We start from the raw sequence: 19,728 nt of genomic DNA, 5'->3' as shown, positions 1-19,728 counted from the left end.
TATGCAAATCGAGAACTTCCATCTCTACCGAGAGCCTCATAGGCTTTCAAATATAGTATTCCCCACTGTCGATCAATCTACGGCATCCACCGTTGTACGACCGGCATCTACTGACAATGATAAATCTGTTGTAAATTCGACCAGGTTAACGTATAAGAATCAGTAAGGGGTAGCTGGGAATCCTTGCCATCACAAGTCATACCGGTGCAGCCTCACCCACACGAAACGACCCACCCTATTGGATTGACTCGCCATGCTATGGAATATTGCATCAACGTTCATAGCCCTAGGCAAAGTGACTTCTGCACGGCTCCCTCAGCCATTTCACCAGAGCTTCGCATCTATTGATTCCCAGGAGATCATTTTCGAACTCCACAACAACACCGTCTACCTCAGTAATGTGCAACATCCGAAGGCTGTGTATTATGGCAGCTGGGGTCCATCGGAGCGACCTTTGTGGACACCCTTGACCGCAGTGAGTGTCAATACTTCAAAGGTGACGGAAGATGATATCAAAAGAACTATCCAGGACTATATAGACCAAGATGACGTCTTTAACCTCGCCTTTCTTGAAGCCGTTCTCCTCCAAACCGCGACCGAAGGGGTTATTGAGAAGCAAGCTATAGACTACTTGCGAAGTTTGAACGTGTCGACAATATTTGTTCCTCCCAAAGTTACCATTCCATCAGGTGCCTCCATCGGCACAGTGACTATTGTCCCAGAGTCGCAAAATCAGCATGTTGAGGGACCTTTCGTGGCAGCTCTGAAGGAAAACGCATTCTACCTGTATCCTGTCTGGCGGCTATATTCGGACCTCTACAGTGTGTTTCTGCAGGGTTCGTATGATCCCGGGGATGGTAGCGGCATCTATCGCGCCGTTGGCGCTCAGAATACTAAATTCTTCGAACAGCCTCTGATTCCGTAAGTTATTCGAGCTGGGTTTAGTATGGTTGGTCCAGTTACTGATGTGTTCATAGAGTACCTTCGCGAATCTACAGCTGGAGGGACCCTCGCCCGCTAGCTGGAGCAAGAGTAGGAGTCAAGGATCTATTTGACGTTAAGGGCCTTCAAACCACAGGCGGAAGTAAGGCATGGACACACATCACTCCTTTTGCGAATGTCACCGCGCCAGCTATCCAGCGAATTGTACGTACAGATTTCCAAATACTTCTACTTTACAACGCAGCCAGTGCTGGATATAATACTTTGAGCTAACAGAGAGAAGATTGATCTAGGGGGCCATATTGTTGGTAAGCAGAAACTAGCTCAATTTGCCTCAGCAGCCGACCCTTGGTTATGGCAAGATGAGGTATGTACTTCATTTTTGGGTCTACCATATATATATGACTGACGTCGGAAGCACTACCCTTTCAACCCACGTGGGGACGGGTGGTTGACTTGCAGTGCATCATCCTCCGGTGGCGGTTGCTCAATCGCAGCGTACGAGTGGCTAGACTTTGCAATCGGTACAGACACTGGCTCTTCTATGCGTTTACCAGCTGCCGTATCTGGTGTATACGGGTAAGGGCATCCCTCTCTATTCTTAGAGCGATTGATCCTGCAACCCAACCTCAATTCTAACTTGTCGCCTCTTAAAGACAGCGCCCCAGCCAAGGTATGATGTCGCTCGATCTAGCCATCCCAGCGATACTACCGGCGTTTTCACCAGGGATCCAAAGAAGTGGGCCCATTTCTCCAAAGCCTGGTATACAACAACCATGCAGCAGAACTCAACCTTGACTGGCCTGCCTGCCTACGACGTCCCTAACACCAATCAATTCCCCAAACGACTAGTATATCTCAGCGAATTCAGTCCACAAAATCAAGCAGCCACAGAACCCATCTGGCAATCCTTCATATCGAACCTCACCCAGCTATTCAACATGACCACAGAGACAATCAACTTCACCGCAGTAGCCCAGTCCGCCCCCGAGCCAGCAGTGCCCATCATGCTGGAGGACAAAACCATGATTACCATCTGGACCTGGGACCAATGGCGCATTATCGGCAAGCCTCTCATCAACGCTTGGACCAGACTATCCGATGGTCGATTCCCTCCCTTAGACCCTACCCACCGCGACCAGTGGCAAAGGTTCCTGACCGACCCAGTCAAAGAAGAAGATTTCCAGGAGGCTCTCGAGTCTCGAGCAAAGGCAGTTACTTGGTTCGAGGAGTCCGTTCTGTTTTCTACCAATGAGTCGTGCTCGGAGTCACTGCTGGTCTATGATATCGGGCCAGGCGGGTTTCCCTCATACCGAGAAGACGTCTTGAACAAGTTACCTAATACGACGTATGTCTATAAGAAGGCGGATGATGCCGCTATCTTGGGTGCTTCTATTTGTCCGATTTTTGGGTGTGCTGATTATACGATTCCCATTGGGGAAGTTCCGTATAAGTCGGCGGTTACTTTGAAAACGGAGATGATGCCGGTATCTATGAATCTCGTGGTTAAACGGGGGTGTGATTTTGTGCTCTTTAATATGATTGAGAGGTTGGCTGATGCGGGCTTGCTGCGTACTGTTAAGGCGGGGAGGACTCTATTTTGAGATGGTTTGGGGTTTGGAGGGCTTCTAAGTCTGTTATATGAATTCTTTTGAGTCACAATATCCCTCTCGAATGGTAATCTCTATTAGTACTTCCTTTGATTTGTGTAGAGTATAGTTGCTCTCTTGATAAAATGATCTACTCATGTTTTCCCTACGTGCATAATTAGGGAGAGAAAAGAGGCTCACCAGCATACGCACGATCTATACTTTCACAAGTGGGGACTGTAGTGTAATGACTGACAAATGAGGCTAGAATAAATAACTCGGATTTTCTTTGCTTTTAGAGCCGGCTCTTGACGACAATTCTAGTCCATTCATCCTCTCCAAGCTTCTGGAAGTCCATTATTTTGTTCGGTCCTCCAAAGCGGTTTTGGGTATCCTTCCAGTCCCGGTGCGCCGCTATCTCAGGTCTCCACCGTAGTGCATGATTTAGCTCCTTTTGCAGATTCCCCTCCAGAGCGTCTACGATGAATCCGCCGATGGTAGGCATTTGCATGGCTCCGTTCCCAGATCCACCGACTGCAAGCAGCAACGAGCGATGCTTGGGATGTCTATCAATCAAGAACGCACGGTCCACAGTATCCGCATCCCAACAGATACGGGCAAACGACAGCGGTCGGTCCGCAAGATGGGGCATTGTATCACGGAGGAAGTCTCTTGCACGGGCCTCGGCTTCAAGAGGAATCTGATGCTTTGCGAACGGGATACTGCGCACCTCGCCACCATGCTCAGGATCGGAGACGAAGTTGCAGTATCCGGGGTGCTCGTCGCAGATCTTGAGTTCATGCTTATCCTCATCGGGCTCCATAAAGAAGCCCTTGGCGATATTGAACAACACAGGAAGGCCCCGGTATTTGATTGCTTCCTCGGGTGTCATTTTAATGTGGCAGAGCGTCCATGCAGTGGGGCGAAGCTGCTTCTCGAAGTCCAGAAGACGATCACTCCCAGCACCTGCAGAGAGAATAGTATGTTCTGCTCGGTGGGCGGCACCGTCGGCAGTTTTAGCCCCGACTACATCTCCATTTTCGTAAATCAGAGATACAACATTTCCTTCCGGCGAACCGGTGATAAATCTGACTCCCAAACGCTTCGCCTCGGTGTACGCAGAAACCATGGCTTTCTTGGCGTGAATCCATCCAGCACCGGTCTTGTTCAGCCAACCCTTCCAGCCAGGAAAGTTGCCGGTAAGGATTCCCGGAGGCATAGTCTTGCGGAAGTCCTCTGCGGTCTCGAGTTTGATGAATTCTGCGTCTGACGAATCGATCTCGTGCTCTTGTATGTGTTTAATCAGAGAGGGTGTGTGACCAGACACGATTGCCCCTGTTTCATGGAAGTATGGCTGGAATACATGATCTGTTTTCCAGCCCTTCAATGCAGCTCGTGTGCACGTTGAGAAGGCGATACTCCAAGGATCCGTTTCAGAGCCTGTTTATTTTTTTTCCGTCAGGTGAGCGACTGTCAGTTGTTCTGAGTCACAAGTTATTCGTACCTTTTACCTCTTTGTGCTCCATAATCTTATTAATATCATTACCGGCTGCAATGGGTGAGGGAACTGGGTGCGGGTCTAAAACTGTAACGTTTTTGTACCCTCGGCGGGCAAGATGTAGAGCAGTGGAACAACCCCATGTCCCAGCCCCAACAATGAGGATAGAAGAGTTGGGATTTAGGTTGGATGCCATTGTGGGTTATCAGCACCGCTGAATGACTAGGCTTTAACAGTATAAATCGTTGTCAGAAGGAAAGAATTTCAGAAGGCACAGAGGAAGTACCATAGAACTTTTTATATAGGATAACCGATCATGCCATTAAAATCAAGCCGAGATGTTGGCTGTCTAACCCGGCTTGTAATGGGTATGGCCTGGGCCACTTGTTGAAGCGAAAATTGGTTAAGTGACCCTTATCAATATCGACCTGGAGATCAGTGAAGGAGGAACAAGATCCATGATGCAGGGAGAGCTATCCAAAATCTATCGTTTGATTGGACGCTGGTGGTTGAACAATCACCTGATTAGGGTTAGACTGATATCATCCGCTTGGACCTTCCTTTACTTTAAGCTGTAGTATCTTCTCCGCATTTTCACTATCGTCGTCTATCAATGGATCCATATTCATATTCTCAGAAGATCATAGATAACCCTCGTTTGAACAGTCCAACGCCCACATGACTGCCTCCGCATTCTGCCGCTTGTGGCAAGAGTTTAGATATCCAACCAATTGTGGACCGCAGGATTCTCCCCACCAGGTCCCTTCCCAAGTAGTATCTAATGCCCGGTGCATCATAACCAGTCGTTTGGAGCTTCCTTCACGTTGATCACTTATCGTGTTCCTTCTTCCTCCTATGGGCTGTACGCCTATCAATTCAGGCTATCGCTAAGCATTCGTCCAGATGTATTATCTCAGACCTCGGGGTATACCATGTGGGGAAAGGATATGGCATATGTCAAACCGGATAATCCTCCACATTCCAGACTGAACTTGGATTGCTAGAAAAGCTTCGTATCATGGTTCGGCGAGCTCGTCCAATGATGGGAGCCCCAGCGTAGCATGAGCGGGCTGTTACTACTCTTCCCCTCAAAGACACCCTGTAAGTTCGCCTCCGAAACAGCATTTAAAAGAAGTTAGACATCCTCAGAGCATATATCTGGTCATACTTCTCTTGAGAAATCACAAAGTCAGCATGGGCCCCTCTGATGACATCCTCACTGATGTCCCAGGGACCGTTTACCTGGTTGACGGTGCGTTTATATATCAGCAACAGCTCTAGAGGTATACTAACCATCCATGTAGCCTCTAGGAGCTTGAGAGATGCTGCACATGCAGGAAAGCAGGACATTCTACTAATCCCTCAGCCATCATGCTCAGCAGCTGATCCTCTTGTAAGGGTAGAACCTTTTACTAGCTTATCAGGCACTGATTCTTTATAGAATTGGCCAAAGTACAAAAAGTACTGGACACTATGTCTCATCTCAGCTTATGCCTGTGTTAACTCCTTTGGAGAAAACAACTGGGGTGCGTCATGGACAACAATCTCCGCTGAGACCGGCGTTACTCTCGAGAACATGAATGGCGGCTCTGCTCTCAACTATCTCATGCTTGGCTTCTTCAACGTTATCTGGATTCCGACGGCGATGAAGTTTGGACGCAAGATTGTCTATATCTTAAGTCTGATATTCGTCGGGGCGACTGGTATCTGGGGCGCGTTTTATACTGGGACTACTCAATACTACCTTATGCTGTGTATCAGTGGAATGGGTACAGCTGCGTACCAGGCCCTCATCCAGCTCACGGTTTGTCTCACTTCTCGTCTTGAATCATTTGCTTTTGCTAATCGCTCAAAGATTTTCGATACATTCTTCGCTCACGAACGTGGCCGAATGATCGCCATCTACATTTTCTTCCAGCAGTTGGGGTCGATACTTGGACTCATCTTGGGTGGGTACATATCCGACGGCATAGGCTGGAGATGGAGTATGCCCATTGTTGCAATTGCGTGTGTAGGTCTAACTCACTTCCCAATCATCACCCATTTCCTCGCTAACAGTGCCCAAGGGGGTCTTGATCCTGTTATTCATTTTTACTTTCGATGACACCATGTTCCCACGGTACCGTTTCGCAGCAACACCACCCTCGGAAACCCTGAAGAGTGAGCAAACCTACGAGACTGCACCCGGAATGCAGTCCGACAAGCGCCAACAAGACGAATCACATCTGTCAGTCACCCCAAGCCACAGCGCAGGTGAAATAGACATGCCACCCCGGGCATACATTCAGAAGATCGCTCTGGTGCACTACTTCAACGACGACCAGACAACATGGTTTCAGTATTTCCGACGACCATTCTACCTCTTCGCCTTTCCCAACATCGTCCTAGCCGGCATCCAATTCGCGTTCGGTTGCACGGCAGGGATCGTTTCCTTCAATACCATTTCAGAGATCATGACGGAAGCGCCTTACAACTGGAGCAATGGCTCCACCGGCCTATTATTTCTCGCTGCTCTTATCGGCAGTTTCTTTGGGTGAGTCAATCCCTTCCTTTAACCTCTCCCCAGAACCAGAAAAACTCACAGTATATATGTGCATAGAATGAGCATCGGATCCCTCTCCGACTGGCTCGTCCTCTTCCTGGCTCGCCGCAACAAGGGCTACAAAGAACCGGAAATGCGACTCTGGGCGTACGTCTTTCCGCTCATCTTCGCCGCTCTGGGCTACTTCATCTACGGCTGGGGTGCGACGGCCGGAGCCCACTGGATGACCATCGGTGTCGGGCTATGCTGCATGATAGCCCACCAGGTCTCGGCGACTAGCATCGCGACAGCTTATGCTATGGAATGCTTTGACCAGGTATGGTTCGGCGGGCGTTCACCAGCTATAATGGGTTTTGTAAACTGACGTACCGCTCTAGATTTCCGGTGAGCTCGTCATCGTACTGGCTATATGCTCTTCTGTTATCAACTTTGCCATCTCCTTCACGGTGCAACACTTCATTAATGCTACGAATTACGGCTGGGCTTTTACCTTTTATGGTATCTGCGTGGTTCTCTCTATGGTGATGGGCGTGCCGATGCTCATCTGGGGAAAGAGCTGGCGCCGGCGGGGCAAGGCGCGATACGAGAAGTTTTTGGCGGAGACGGGACGTCGGTCTTGATATATCTAAGGATCTGGGTATAGAAGCTCTTTCATCTTGTCTTGTGTTTACCCTAGTTTGGCTGGGTATATTTAGGTGGCACATTTGATGCTCCCCTATGCCTCAAGAGATACCAGACATTCGCATTTGTTTCAACAAGCGTGCTTTATGACTCTGTTCATTGCCCGTCCTTTTATTCCCAAGTTTTCCTAGTCTATATAAACTGATGGATATGAATCGCTACGCGAGTGACATCCGCCGGTAAAGAACTTAGGAAGTAGCAAATCAATGCGCCGATTTCACCACGCTACCGAATGCCCGAATGTTTAGGAACGAGGTCAGAAAGTATGGAGAAGAGAGAAAAGAACTGAATACGCGAACAAGGCGACTATCTAGACGGCGCAATTGGGATGTCGCTTTTATGCGAATGGAAAGTGTAGAGTAGTTGGTTGGTAGTAGAAACATTCATGAATCATGAACGCATGGCATTATCTCACTTATGAAAAGAACCTTTGTGCAGTGGCGCGTTCCTTGGCCTGGCGATCCTTGATGGCCTTCTTGACCTTGGCGATTTCGTTGATAATGCCGTTGTCGCCGGGGTGCAGCTTTTCGGCTTCCTGGAGATCCTTCAAAGCTGCATCTTCTTCCTTCAGGCCGCCGTAGGCCACGGCGCGGCGGTAGTAGGCCTTGGCCTTGTCGGTATCTGCAGCGTTGGCTGCCTCGGCAGTATCCAAGGCGTAAGTAGCCCAGGTTTGCCCGTTCTTGTACTGTGCGAGCTTGTTGGCCAGGAGAGACGAGTTGGAGTGAAGGGTGAAGCGGAGAGTCTTGATCTGGCCGTCAAGCTCCTTGGGGTCGTTCTCATCAGGCTCAGGGAACTCATGCAAGTAGCGCAGACCCTTCTGATACTTCTCCAGACCGAGAGCGACGTTGCCGCTCTTGAAGGCAGCGTTTCCGAAGTTCTTCAATTCCGACGCAATCTTGTAGCAGACCTGGGCATTCAGCTCCTCACCCTGGTGGTCATCGGGGAAGTCCTCGTAAGGGTCGCCGGTAGCATCAGGGATTTGCTTGTCGGCGTCTTCGTAGGCCTGACCTGTGAGCTCACCGCACTCGACGATGGTCACGTCCTTGACGGGCTTATCTGCCTGGGTGTTCATGTTCTCGATCTTGCGAACGATGCTCTTTCCGTTGATCACCTCACCGAAAACAACGTGTTTGCTATCCAAATGAGGGGTGGGGACGGTAGTAATGAAAAACTGACTCCCGTTGGTGCCGGGGCCGGAATTGGCCATGGAGAGGAGGAAAGGTTTGTCATGCTTGAGGTCGAAGTTCTCGTCGGGGAACTTCTCGCCGTAAATCGACTCGCCGCCAGTGCCGTTGAATGCGGTGAAGTCACCACCCTGGATCATGAATTGCTTGATCACACGGTGGAAAATCGAACCTACACAGCGGAGGGGGAAGAGTTAGCACTTATGCGCCACAGGATGCAGGAGCGGGGTTACGCGCGCCGTACCCTTGAAATGCAATGGCTTGCCCTGCTTTCCTACACCCTTCTCTCCGGTACAGAGAGCACGGAAATTTTCTGCGGTCTTAGGAACGACTGCAAATGGTCAGTATTTGTGTAGCGTGAAATAAGTAAAATCAGAAAATCTCCGTTGGCACTAGGTCTGACCATCGTTGTACTGAGAAAAGGCGGGGTAGTTAGCAAAAGCTGCTGTACAACCATAAGAGACGCGGAAGTAATATAGTTTACGTACCAATTCCAGGGCAATACGTCCGGTCTTTTCATTGCCAATCTGAATGTCAAAGAAGACACGAGGACGACCTGAAATTCATATGCGATCAGTAATCGGTTTGCGATGCGAGGGCGGAACCCCAGAGCGGAGGAAAAGAGCAAAAAAACGCACGTTGAGCTTCAGCCATGGTGAGCAGTATGAAAGACGGATGGGGAAGGGTATTAGGTTAGAAAAGTGGATCAAGGAAAGAAATCAGTTGTAGAGGAGTATCGTGAGCAAGAGTAAATAGTAGTCAGAGAAGGGTGTGATTGAGGGGGAGAGGGAAGAATTGGAGGAGGTTGAACAAAGCTTCAGGAAGCTTCCATTTGATCACGGGTCTCCGCACTACTATGCAATTCTTCAACAACATTCTATTTATTCTTTACTACTACACACTTACTATATTCCAACTACGAAATCTTTCTCTGGCCATTCTCGGCCCGACAGAAAGCCGCGTTTTCATCTTTATCAATGCAGATTAACCATTAAGGATCTACTCCCTATATCTTACAGCTCCATGGAATTTCCGCTACTACAATTTCTAAACTAAACCATTTTTTATTTAATTAACTAATTACTGTCATTTCTAGTTAAAAAAGTACATAGTATTAAATAATTATCTCAAGTTATATTTAAGAGCTCTGATGCTTCTAGACAGTCTATAGTAGGTAGTATTATAGTATAAAGAGTAGATGTTTCTACTTCAAAGAAAATAAAACATCTTTTTAAGTGTTAAGTCACAAGAGTTTGCTTGATAGAGTTCGGTTTGTAGGGCTGATGTTGTATAGCTAATACCTATGTAGTTAATGATATTTAGTAGCAATGCAATATGCCAACTTCACCCTGCAACACTCTCCAGAAATCAATCAGTACAAGGGAATATCAATTTGACTATTTGTGAAACAACCTGGCTTAAGCTAGGTCATATTCATCTTCTCTGGTTTTTCTTTTCTTATATTTTGTCTCGTTTGTTTCCTAGACTCTCGCTAGGAACAGCGCTTTTACTCAATCCAGCGACCATCCTACTCTACGAGTAGCTGTTGAAATACCTCCTGTAGTACAACCAGGAACCATTGAATGACTCCTCACGGTTTTGTTGATGCCTAAAGCTCCAACTGACTCATTCATCACTAACCCGAGAAGACCTATACCTGACATTGTTCAATCTATGTCCATCTGTATCCTTAATTAGCAAGTAGCTAAGACGATGGAATCTACAACCAACATGCAAGCCCTATCAAATCAACCATCTTTGATAAGATTAATCAGACAGATCGAGCGACCTTATTGATCCTGTCCTCAACCCTCAACCTACTCCACATAAACCGTACTCACGTCTCAACCCACATCGGACCTCTCGTGGACATAGATCCTTCCCTCACCTACAACACCCTCCAGCGGCCCCCGATCCCAGACAAAGACGACCTAATTCTCCTCATCCCCGCCCCCAGGGTAAAAGACAAGACTCTTCAAGCACTCGTCCAGCTAATCCGCGAGAACGTAACCGGAACCTACCCTATCCATGCCTCCACCCTGCTTAACACACACATAGTAACTCTCCCTCTGCGGTCACCCAAATCACCCCTAATCGAAAAATCACTCATCGGCGGCCCATACGTCCAGTTATACTTCCAGACAGACTCACTCGCCCACATTGCGTTGCAATCCATTCTTGAGAACGGGGACAGCTACGGCTCCGACTATCGTCTGTCTCCGGGACCCGGATAACGTAAAGGTAGGTCAGAAGGTTATCGTATGACAAGATGATTTACGTGATTGCCTCACAGCAAGACCTCCACATGGCTCAACTTACCAAGATTATTGAGATAATTGAGCGAAAGGACCTTGCAGACAAGCTCTAATATGTCAATTTTGACTTGGTTCATGGTACGAGTATGCGCAGAGAATCCGTCAATCTTCTCGATGATATCCAGGGACAAGATGCACGAGGTCATGAAAACAGATCAAGCCAAATATGAACGGATTGAGGGCCCTGAAAATACCGCTGATATCTTGGGCATCTCCGCTGTCCTAGTGCAGGATATGGCTTCTAAACGGTTCATTCTAGTCCGTATCATCAGCTTCAGCGTACTGACTAGGTACTTCGAGGATAAATGGCTATACCTTTGACAGGGACCGGGTGACTTCCTTCGAGGGAGACACGGGTCCGTATCTTCAGTGCTCGGATGCTTGTCTGGGTTCCATCATCTACAAGGCCAATATACCTTCTGAGCAGCTCAGAGAAGCAAGTCTATCAATGTTGCAAGAGAAGCATGCGATTATCATCATCCAGAAGCTGGCATAGCGGCCAGAGGCTTTTCAGGCACCTTTAGAAATAAGAATCCGGGTTACAGTGCTTACATAGTTATGGAAGCTAACCCATGCACTGAACCCAAAAAATATGATTATCTTATTAATGTGATAAACAGTGAGCATGACGTACAGGTAGCACAGTTAGTGATGTATACAAGAAACGGACAGGACTTGCAGTTCACTTATTCATCATCAGTAGTCTATATTCCAAGAAGACCGTTGAAGTTGCTCATTGGCCGTTTCGCTCAAGAGATCTTATAATAATACCAGTAGCAGTCATTAATATCGTTCATTAAATCCCCATAATTTGTACAAATTCTATCCAATCTATTTACCAGCCCACACAAGAAGGAGGGGAAAACAGAAAGTGGTATCGTCTATATACTATGAAAAGATGATCATTACTGCAACAACTCGGGAGGCAGTCGGATTTCAATATTCTTCTGCACCGGTTGCGACGGCTCTTCGTCCCCCGACTTCTCCTTCTTCGGCAATTGTGTGTTGATTTCGATCGTAACCTAATTAAATTTCCCATTCGTCAGCAAAACATTCGTCAAAAAGGCAAGGAGCAGTAAAGGAACAAGCAATAGCTATACCGCTGCATCTTCACTGCGGTAATCTACACCCACCGGCCCATCATTCTTCAGTTCGACATCCATCATTGCCTGGAAGACCCCGTTCTTCACCCGTTCAGGGTTATAGACTTCACCTAATCGCCGGAAGAAGTAGTCATATACTTTGCGTGCAGTCTCCACGTCAGCGGCGTCATGGAAGTCTGGTTTACTGCCCTTTTTCAATTGGCCGTAGAGTGTAAATTGTGACACTGTGACAGTCAGCAAGTACCATCTAGGTATTTGTCGAGGCGAGATCACATACCGCAGAGAACCTCTCCTTCAATATCCTGGACATTCCTCTTCCACTTCACATAGAGTGATACCCGTCAGAGCTGATCCATTCAATCTTCTACAGTCCCAGACCGCTAGTGACTCACCTGTTTGTCATCCTCGCCAGGGAACAACTTCGCTTTCAATATCCGCTGTATTAACGTATCCGCGTCCTTTTCTGTGTCGCCCTTTCCGACGCCTGCTAGAACGAGAAGGCCTCGACCGATCTTGGAAACTAATTGTCCGTCGACAGTAACCGACGCGGACTTGACTCGTTGTAGAACCGCTGATAATTCTTCTTAGTAAGGGTGTTTTGGATGAAGATGAGACGACGGGGCGAACCCTTCATAATGAGATATATTGAGGTATGTCACAAGTAGGAAAAGGGAGGATATCGGGATAAGGCCGAAAAAACTATATTCACAAAACAAATTAGCTGAACGATGCATGTGCTAATGCGATAGGTATTCATGGTGTCGCAGCATCTATAGAACGGGGGGCGATTGCTGCAAACTGCGCTTTGACGTACCAGGAATATTCGCAACACAAGCGATTTCACAGACTAAGAGACAACAGGTTATGGGATTGTAGGCAATAAGTTAAGGGAATTTATAATAAGTCGAGGAAGAAGTATTAGTAAAGAAAAACGAGTAAGAGGATCGGAGGAAAGTTGAACTGTGTTCCCGCGCAGAAATGACTGAGGCACACATTGAAACCCATTTGATTTGAATTACGCCGCCCGTGAAGTCTTGGCGCCAACTGAGCTCTTCGACAGGCGCTGAATCCATTCCCATGCACACATATCAGGAGATTGTCCACCTTTCTCTTGTCAATTCAATTCATTCACCCAACGCGCACCGGTTCTTGAATTTAGGACAGAGTTGCCCGGCAACCTTGATTCTTAATAACCTCCCAGTGTCGAGTTTATACGCATCCCTCCCACCCGCCCTACCTTCCTCCGCTTCCTCCCACCCTGAACCCACACCTCAACTGCAATTTTCAAACCCCCCCTTTGGCAATCTGTTCATTTGAACAGCAGCCATGACATCGCGAAAGATACAACAAGAGATCGATAAGACCTTTAAGAAGGTCGCCGAAGGCATTCAATCGTTCGAGGGCATCTACGAGAAGATCCGCTCCACGTCGAATCCGACGCAACGGGATAAGCTCGAGGAGAACCTGAAACGGGAGATCAAGAAGCTCCAACGGTATCGCGACCAGATCAAATCATGGGCTTCGGGTAATGAGGTCAAAGACAAGGGACCGCTGCTAGAGCAGCGTCGAGCCATCGAAACTGTGGGCTAACGATTCCCCGACAAATCCTGCCCTCCGTCGGCTTATCGGACATGCGAAATAGCTAACACAGGCGCAGTGTATGGAGCAGTTCAAAGCGGTAGAAAAGGAGATGAAGACGAAAGCATACTCGAAAGAGGGACTTTCGGCCGCATCGAGACTCGATCCAAGGGAAAAAGAGAAGGTGGAAACATGTGACTTTTTATCGAATATGGTCGACGAGTTACAACAGAAGATCGAAGCCATGGAAGCCGAAGAAGAGACACTGCACATGCAGGTGAAGAAGGGCAAGAAGGACGTCGCCAGGACGAACCGGTTAGCAGATCTTACGCGGATAACAGAACGACATAAGTGGCATGTCAATAAGCTAGAACTCTTGCTACGATCACTGCAGAATGGCAACGTCGAGACGAACCAAGTGTTGGACTTGAAGGAGAGTATAAAGTACTATGTGGAGGATGGGCACAATGTGGACTATTCTGGCGAAGATGAGACTCTCTATGATGACCTGAACCTGGATGGTGAGACTGAAGCTCAGTTCGGCATGACTGGCGACAACGACAAAGTATCATCACAGGATACACAATCCGTCCAAGAGGACGATACGGACTCGAGGCCAAAATCCATCAAGAGTGAATCGACGGCGCCTCGAAGACCCTCGGCTCAGATGAAATCCCCACTGCCAGTGCTTGCGACACTACATCCGTCAACGTCCACCAGTGGCACGTCGGGGATGAAGCCTGCGCCACCACCGACCCGTCTACCTGGTGAGACTCTCAAATATGCATCCGCTGCCGCGGCGGCAGCTGCCAGCGATAAGAACGGTGTTGGCATCGCTCCCCTCCCCCCACCACCAGGCGCCAGTCCAGCATTCCCCGCCGCCAGCTTGGCCTCGAGGCCGTCGTCGACTGCTTCGCCTGTCGTTGCATCGGTACAACCTATCTCTAGGCCAACACCGACAACGACGACGACCAGCGCTTCGGAAGAGCGGTCCAAGACCCCCGCGCTCAGCCCCAGTGTCGCAGCCGCGAGTGCATCGAATACGGTGCAGTCGACACCTGCAACAAACAAGGCGGAGAGCTCAGCCACCAAAGAACCCCAACCAACGGTAAATGGTGAAGCGAGCACAGAAGAGTCGCACGACGAGGAATCGCTATACCATTTACCTCCGGGGCTGCAAGATCTGATTCATTCCTTCGAGGTGACCAAGAGCCGAACAGCACAACAAAGTTCCACAAACCCCCCGTCGGTTCAACGGCTCCTCGCCGCCTCCATCAGCACCTGCCCCGAACCGGCCGATGCAGAGAAGCCACGTCATTATAAGCCTCAGAACCCATACAATACCCCTCTTTATTACCCTCAAGAGCCCCTAGCTATCTTCGACGACCCCCGGTTATATGAAGGCGGACGGATCGATACGGATACGCTGTTCTATCTGTTTTATTACCGACAGGGCACGTATCAGCAGTTCTTGGCGGCCAAAGCGCTCAAGAGCCAAAGTTGGCGATTCCACAAGCAGTACCAAACCTGGTTCCAACGACACGAGGAGCCCAAGACCATCACGGAGGAATTCGAACAAGGGACGTATCGGTTCTTTGATTACGAGAGTACATGGTGAGTGGCGTCTTATCATCCCTTTTCCTTTTTGGGTTTCTGGTCGGAGTTTATCTCGGGAGTTCAATCTCCGCTAACCCAGTTCCCTAGGATGAACCGACGCAAGGCCGATTTCAAGTTTGTCTACAAGTATCTGGAAGACGAACTATAGTTCGGGAGTACGCTCCTTTTTCTTCTCCAGTTGCAATTTCTTTTTGAGTTCCGTGTATGTATGGTAGGCATTTGGTCCAATTATCTGCGGTGTGGTCACTACTCTGGAAACGGGCATTGAGTTTCAGATCGTTCGGGTTGCCGACGGATGGGAGTCTGTCATTTCTTTTGACTTTTTCAACTTTCTCTTTTTCTTTCTTTGTGTTTGAGAGATTTCTTCAGGAACGAGTACACGACTGGGACTGCGGGACAGGGGAGTTCTCTGCCGCTCTTGCGTGGCGGCTGATGGAATATAACAGCCATGTCTTATGCATACACAAGCACACCAACACTGTTTGGGTTGACCATTTAAAGTAATGCAACCATGTTGACCGATGAAGGATTTTGCATCGTGCCGTCCCCGGTCAGACCCATCTGGACCGGGTCTGGCGCCTTGGGAAGCGTAGCGATCCCCAAGGGTAGGACAGGCGTGAAAGTGCCGTGAGCGTTCGCAATTGGCAACATTCTGTATTGGACAAAGAAGAAGCAAGATGAAACGGTAATCAGTAGTACAATATGATTCACGATCACTGCTATAATGAATACGAGTGTTATTGGTTGGACGGGAGGAACCTAGGGTGAGTTTCGTAGTAGCTGGGGGGACTAAGCTCCTCAGTCACCGGACATTTTCTTTAGTGCTAAGGAAGTAAGTCAGGTCGGTCAAGGTATGTTGACAGTCAAAAGGTGAGAAGTTTACACTTTTGCAGTGCCCGACAGACAAACAAAGTCAACAATTGATTTCTCCCTTTTTCTCTCTCGCCCGTCCGCCTCACCCGTCGAGTCATTTTGTTTCTCGAAATAAAAAAGAAAAGCCTCAATGATAAATAAATCAAATGACGGTCAGATTGAAAGTAAGTACCTCATCAAGGAAACAAAAATCCCTCACGAAAGGACCGAAGTTCTTTCCCTACATGGTTTAGTTGGGCTTCTTCTTACGAGTGGCTGGTGAAGAGAATCGGCGTAAGACAGTTGTACCCAGTCAATAGTAGTAGTGATGATGATCAAGTTCACCATGTTCAAGAGGAGGGGCTGTGCGGCTGATTTCTCCGTCACCGGTTCAAGATGGATTAGATAATAATTCTGGCCCGTCCTATCAGGAATTAATTCCTTATTTTATTCATTTATTAGGAGAATCAATCCGTCCCCAGACTAGTCTGGTTGCTTGGCGATACTCCACTGCTACAAGGCTGTCGAATCGTTGCATTCCGTTCAAAAACCAATGAATAAAAGAAGTCGGAAGACGTGCCGGCCAGGTTGAATTGGGTGTTCATGGATCGACGAGATTTTGGGTGTACCTGGATCCAAGAGAAAATCATTATAATAATAATAAAATATGGAACTATTATTATGATTATTATGCTCATTATTATCACCAACATAAAGAAGAGATCCCCAGTATCAAAAGTATCAAACTTAAAAAATAAAAATAAATCCAGTCGACGTAAGAACCGTCAACCTATCAATCGTAGAAGTCTTTTTTTGCTCTCACCAGCGGCTCCTAGGGACAGTCACAATCAACGACATAATAGATTGATATCTCCTCGGAGCACACGACTCCCCCCTCCCTCGTACAGTGGATACACAAGACAAGAACCTCTCTATCAGAAAACCAGTGCGTTTCCGATATCACCACAAACCGCCGGTCCAAGCATTCCCGACGAATTAGGACCGGGGTAGTCCGAGAGGAAGGCGGAGGGGACCAGGATTTGCTTAGGGCACAAGTGCAGTTCAATTCAGAGTCTGCCTTATTGGTCTCCAGAGAAGATCCACTGTGAATGAAGTGGAGAAAGGGAAGAGTTTATGATGTAAAGTTCAATCAGCCTGTGGTGTCACTTTTCCTATCGGCCCGTGTTTGCAGTGCCCCTGGGGCTGGATCTACCAATCATGACTTGCCAGAACACTACTAGAAGCCTGGCAGAACTTTCGATTCATTCTAGCGGCCTTCTTAGCGTAAGCAGTGCAAGGACGCATCACTCTTCCTGCTCCAATAAGACGTGGAGCGGATGGTGGCAGTGCGTCGCTGTCGATAACCGCCGGCCAATATTCATGTCGAATTCCTGCATGGGTCTCCCCAGGCGGGACTTTTAGTCGATGATCGTAGAGCTCTTGCTCACCTGATGATGTCGTTCGTGTTATTAACACGCCAGACGGGACCCCTAGTCAGACATCGCTGTGGAGAAAGCGCGGTGTGCTCGATTGAATCCATGTACCAACGTACGGATCTCGAGATACTCTCGTCGGATATAAAGTCACTACTTTTCCCCCCGGATTGTAGATATTCACTCACTGACCTCCAAGAACTTTTGGGCACAACTACTTTTTTTTTTTTTTTTGGTCGATTTCAAACTTGCTGGATTCTTTCCTTTATTACCCATCCCAGTATTCATAATGTTGCGATATGCTTCTCCAATGGTATGCAACCAATGGACCGTTCTTCCCCATGTTTTCTTTTCTTTTCTTATTTTCTTTTTTATTTTTCTTTTTTGCCCCCTCTGGATCGCTTGTTCGATAACCAATGTGACAATATAATTATTTTCTTCTTTTTTTCCTTTTCTTTTTCTTTGGCGCTTGTACAGTACACATCAATATCATCAAGTAATTCAAACTAACCGTCCAACTTTAGAGCTCCCATGCTCCGGCATGCCCTCCCATGGAGCACTCCTACTCCACCAGCAGCGAAGACTCCTTGACACAGTCAATGGGATATTACGATGTATACCATATGGCGAGCCATGACTATGAGCTCTGTCACGCTCCCTCCCATGCATCCTCCTATCCATCCTCCAACTATTCCTCCTACTCCTCTGCCTCCTCCGCCTCCTCATTCAGCCCATCCTCTTTCGACTCGACGTCCTATGAAGCACCAGCCTACGAGGTCTCCTATGAGTTCACGCCTCCTCCCGTCTACTGCCCAGCGAACATCCACCCACAGTACGCCCCACAGTACTTTTCCTCCCCGGTCCAGGGCACATGGCCCACTACGCAGACCACCCAAGTAGAGGAGGTTTCCTACCCCCCACTGGAGACCTACTGCACTCCTCCTCCCAGTGAGCCCGCCAAGTGCGTATCAGGCCCATGGAATAGGTTCAGCCATCTCATTTCGCACTGCTAACCCCCCTCCCTCCTTTCGTCTAGACCGGTGAAGCCCTACATCTGTGACTGCGGCCGGGCCTTCACTCGCCCCGCCGACCTGAAGCGGCACGACTCCAGTGTCCACAACCCTGTCTTCCAGGACTGCCCGGTGCAAGGATGCATCCGCAAAGACAGCAACGGCTTCCCGCGTCGGGACCACTTGATTGAGCATCTGCGGTCGTACCACCACCTGAATGTGCCCAAGCGCCGTGCGGCGACCAAGCGGGTGACAAAACGGGCCTAAGATGCGACGACAAAGTCTTGGCTTCGTCGATGTTCTCCTGTACCTTATTGGCTTGGATGTTTTCTTGCACATGTTTCATTGGCTACTGGGAGGCAAGTGATCGACCGCATGTCATTGAGTGACGTGCTTTGTTTTTATATTCCCCGCACCCATTCCTGCATATCATATTACCTCTGTCCATTACACACATACATATCTTCTACGAAGGGTCTTGGCTTCCGGGCCCTGATCATATACATCCTCTTACCTTTGTTTCTTCCCTTCAGCTTTTCATGTACGGATGACGACTTATGTACGGATACCAGACCGGCGTTACGAGATAGACGGTGCATTGCATTGTATCGTCTGTGTGTTTTTCTTTTTTCTTTCCTGTTTGTTTCATACTTTCTTCAGACCACGACATGGGCCGTCTTGAGGGACACAGGACCGCCGCAACATGTTCGATCTTCTCTTCTCAGTCCCCCCCCCCCACAATTGATATTCTACTTATAACCCTTATTATCACTGTGGCACATACAAGGAAGGCGTTCCGGCATAATCGAATCCAATTATTTCTCCATCCCTATATGAATTCTCCTGTTAAGTTACTTAAATCAACTAATCTACCTTAGCTTAGCCCCGTTATTGTAACAAAAAAACCGACACTCCGGCTCCCTAATAGTCCACCCGCATTATCATCTAGGTTCCGCTCCCTAGGGAAACTCTGAATACAACTTTCTTTGTGTCCCCCACATACAGAGCCAGAGCACCAACGCAATAGAAAGAACCAAGGTACTCGGTCTCTTCCGAGTAATACAAAAATAGATAGTGCCAACGATCGCCAACCTTATTCCCTGACCGATTCTAGCCAGGTATATCCCGGCGCATCCACACCTGGACAAAGAAAACCTGAAAGGAAAATTCATCCTGCTGTGAGGGCGGTTTTCCGTTCTGGATGATGGTTTTTGGTGCCTGTTTCCGGTTTTACCCTGAGATCCATATCTATCTATGGTTTGCGTTTGAAGGGCTCGTATACGCAATGTGGACTTGGACTTGGGACGTAAATACGCTACGTCAAGACAATGTGAAACCAGGTCTGTCTGTACCCAGCTAGCTGTCTACCCAATATGCAAAAAAA

At 48.2% G+C, this 19,728-nt stretch overlaps 10 protein-coding genes across 10 annotated transcripts; 6 read left to right on the top strand and 4 right to left on the bottom strand.

The window, feature by feature from the left end:
• Positions 1-253: 253 nt before the first annotated feature.
• On the top strand, positions 254-2,546 carry BDW43DRAFT_311431 (amidase signature enzyme; the record flags this gene model as incomplete). Its single annotated transcript, XM_032047193.1, has 5 exons — positions 254-921; positions 978-1,146; positions 1,226-1,309; positions 1,361-1,513; positions 1,599-2,546. 5 exons carry the CDS (start codon positions 254-256, stop codon positions 2,544-2,546), a joined length of 2,022 nt encoding a protein of 673 aa, XP_031899857.1.
• Positions 2,547-2,660: 114 nt separating this feature from the next.
• On the bottom strand, positions 2,661-4,473 carry BDW43DRAFT_277114 (NAD(P)/FAD-dependent oxidoreductase). Its single transcript, XM_032042032.1, has 3 exons — positions 4,316-4,473; positions 4,036-4,256; positions 2,661-3,971 (listed from the first exon to the last, which is right to left on the bottom strand). Exons 2-3 carry the CDS (start codon positions 4,223-4,225, stop codon positions 2,827-2,829), a joined length of 1,335 nt encoding a protein of 444 aa, XP_031899856.1. The 5' UTR covers positions 4,226-4,256; positions 4,316-4,473; the 3' UTR covers positions 2,661-2,826.
• Positions 4,474-5,223: 750 nt separating this feature from the next.
• BDW43DRAFT_300502 (putative MFS transporter) lies at positions 5,224-7,191 on the top strand (the record flags this gene model as incomplete). Its single annotated transcript, XM_032044907.1, has 7 exons — positions 5,224-5,281; positions 5,334-5,422; positions 5,471-5,833; positions 5,885-6,040; positions 6,096-6,562; positions 6,629-6,887; positions 6,949-7,191. The coding sequence occupies 7 exons, from the start codon at positions 5,224-5,226 to the stop codon at positions 7,189-7,191; spliced, it is 1,635 nt and encodes a 544-aa protein (XP_031899855.1).
• Positions 7,192-7,471: 280 nt separating this feature from the next.
• On the bottom strand, positions 7,472-9,204 carry BDW43DRAFT_92169 (cyclophilin-like domain-containing protein). Its single transcript, XM_032050713.1, has 5 exons — positions 9,075-9,204; positions 8,925-8,992; positions 8,840-8,849; positions 8,681-8,767; positions 7,472-8,608 (listed from the first exon to the last, which is right to left on the bottom strand). The coding sequence occupies exons 1-5, from the start codon at positions 9,088-9,090 to the stop codon at positions 7,668-7,670; spliced, it is 1,122 nt and encodes a 373-aa protein (XP_031899854.1). The 5' UTR covers positions 9,091-9,204; the 3' UTR covers positions 7,472-7,667.
• A 1,679-nt stretch (positions 9,205-10,883) lies between these two features.
• On the top strand, positions 10,884-11,247 carry BDW43DRAFT_311427 (uncharacterized protein; the record flags this gene model as incomplete). The annotated part of the gene is made up of 2 exons (XM_032047192.1): positions 10,884-10,999; positions 11,076-11,247. The coding sequence occupies 2 exons, from the start codon at positions 10,884-10,886 to the stop codon at positions 11,245-11,247; spliced, it is 288 nt and encodes a 95-aa protein (XP_031899853.1).
• Positions 11,248-11,420: 173 nt separating this feature from the next.
• Positions 11,421-12,815, bottom strand: BDW43DRAFT_277095 (D-aminoacyl-tRNA deacylase). The gene is made up of 6 exons (XM_032042031.1): positions 12,669-12,815; positions 12,482-12,553; positions 12,247-12,425; positions 12,132-12,174; positions 11,885-12,078; positions 11,421-11,773 (listed from the first exon to the last, which is right to left on the bottom strand). Exons 2-6 carry the CDS (start codon positions 12,486-12,488, stop codon positions 11,657-11,659), a joined length of 540 nt encoding a protein of 179 aa, XP_031899852.1. The 5' UTR covers positions 12,489-12,553; positions 12,669-12,815; the 3' UTR covers positions 11,421-11,656.
• A 242-nt stretch (positions 12,816-13,057) lies between these two features.
• Positions 13,058-15,371, top strand: BDW43DRAFT_92114 (CNOT2/3/5 family protein). The gene is made up of 3 exons (XM_032050712.1): positions 13,058-13,435; positions 13,512-15,046; positions 15,137-15,371. Exons 1-3 carry the CDS (start codon positions 13,181-13,183, stop codon positions 15,195-15,197), a joined length of 1,851 nt encoding a protein of 616 aa, XP_031899851.1. The 5' UTR covers positions 13,058-13,180; the 3' UTR covers positions 15,198-15,371.
• Positions 15,372-17,415: 2,044 nt separating this feature from the next.
• BDW43DRAFT_92080 (uncharacterized protein) lies at positions 17,416-18,812 on the top strand. The gene is made up of 3 exons (XM_032050711.1): positions 17,416-17,647; positions 17,859-18,295; positions 18,371-18,812. The coding sequence occupies exons 1-3, from the start codon at positions 17,624-17,626 to the stop codon at positions 18,609-18,611; spliced, it is 702 nt and encodes a 233-aa protein (XP_031899850.1). The 5' UTR covers positions 17,416-17,623; the 3' UTR covers positions 18,612-18,812.
• BDW43DRAFT_92077 (uncharacterized protein) lies at positions 18,534-19,199 on the top strand. The gene has a single exon (XM_032050709.1). The coding sequence runs from the start codon at positions 18,720-18,722 to the stop codon at positions 19,101-19,103; it is 384 nt and encodes a 127-aa protein (XP_031899849.1). The 5' UTR covers positions 18,534-18,719; the 3' UTR covers positions 19,104-19,199.
• Position 19,200: 1 nt separating this feature from the next.
• On the bottom strand, positions 19,201-19,624 carry BDW43DRAFT_92078 (uncharacterized protein). The gene has a single exon (XM_032050710.1). It carries the CDS (start codon positions 19,514-19,516, stop codon positions 19,304-19,306), a length of 213 nt encoding a protein of 70 aa, XP_031899848.1. The 5' UTR covers positions 19,517-19,624; the 3' UTR covers positions 19,201-19,303.
• Positions 19,625-19,728: the final 104 nt, after the last annotated feature.

Source organism: Aspergillus alliaceus, assembly GCF_009176365.1.
Source record: "Aspergillus alliaceus strain CBS 536.65 unplaced genomic scaffold BDW43scaffold_24, whole genome shotgun sequence".
Classification (NCBI taxonomy): Eukaryota; Fungi; Ascomycota; class Eurotiomycetes; order Eurotiales; family Aspergillaceae; genus Aspergillus; species Aspergillus alliaceus.
This window is presented reverse-complemented; position numbering and strand designations above follow the sequence as displayed.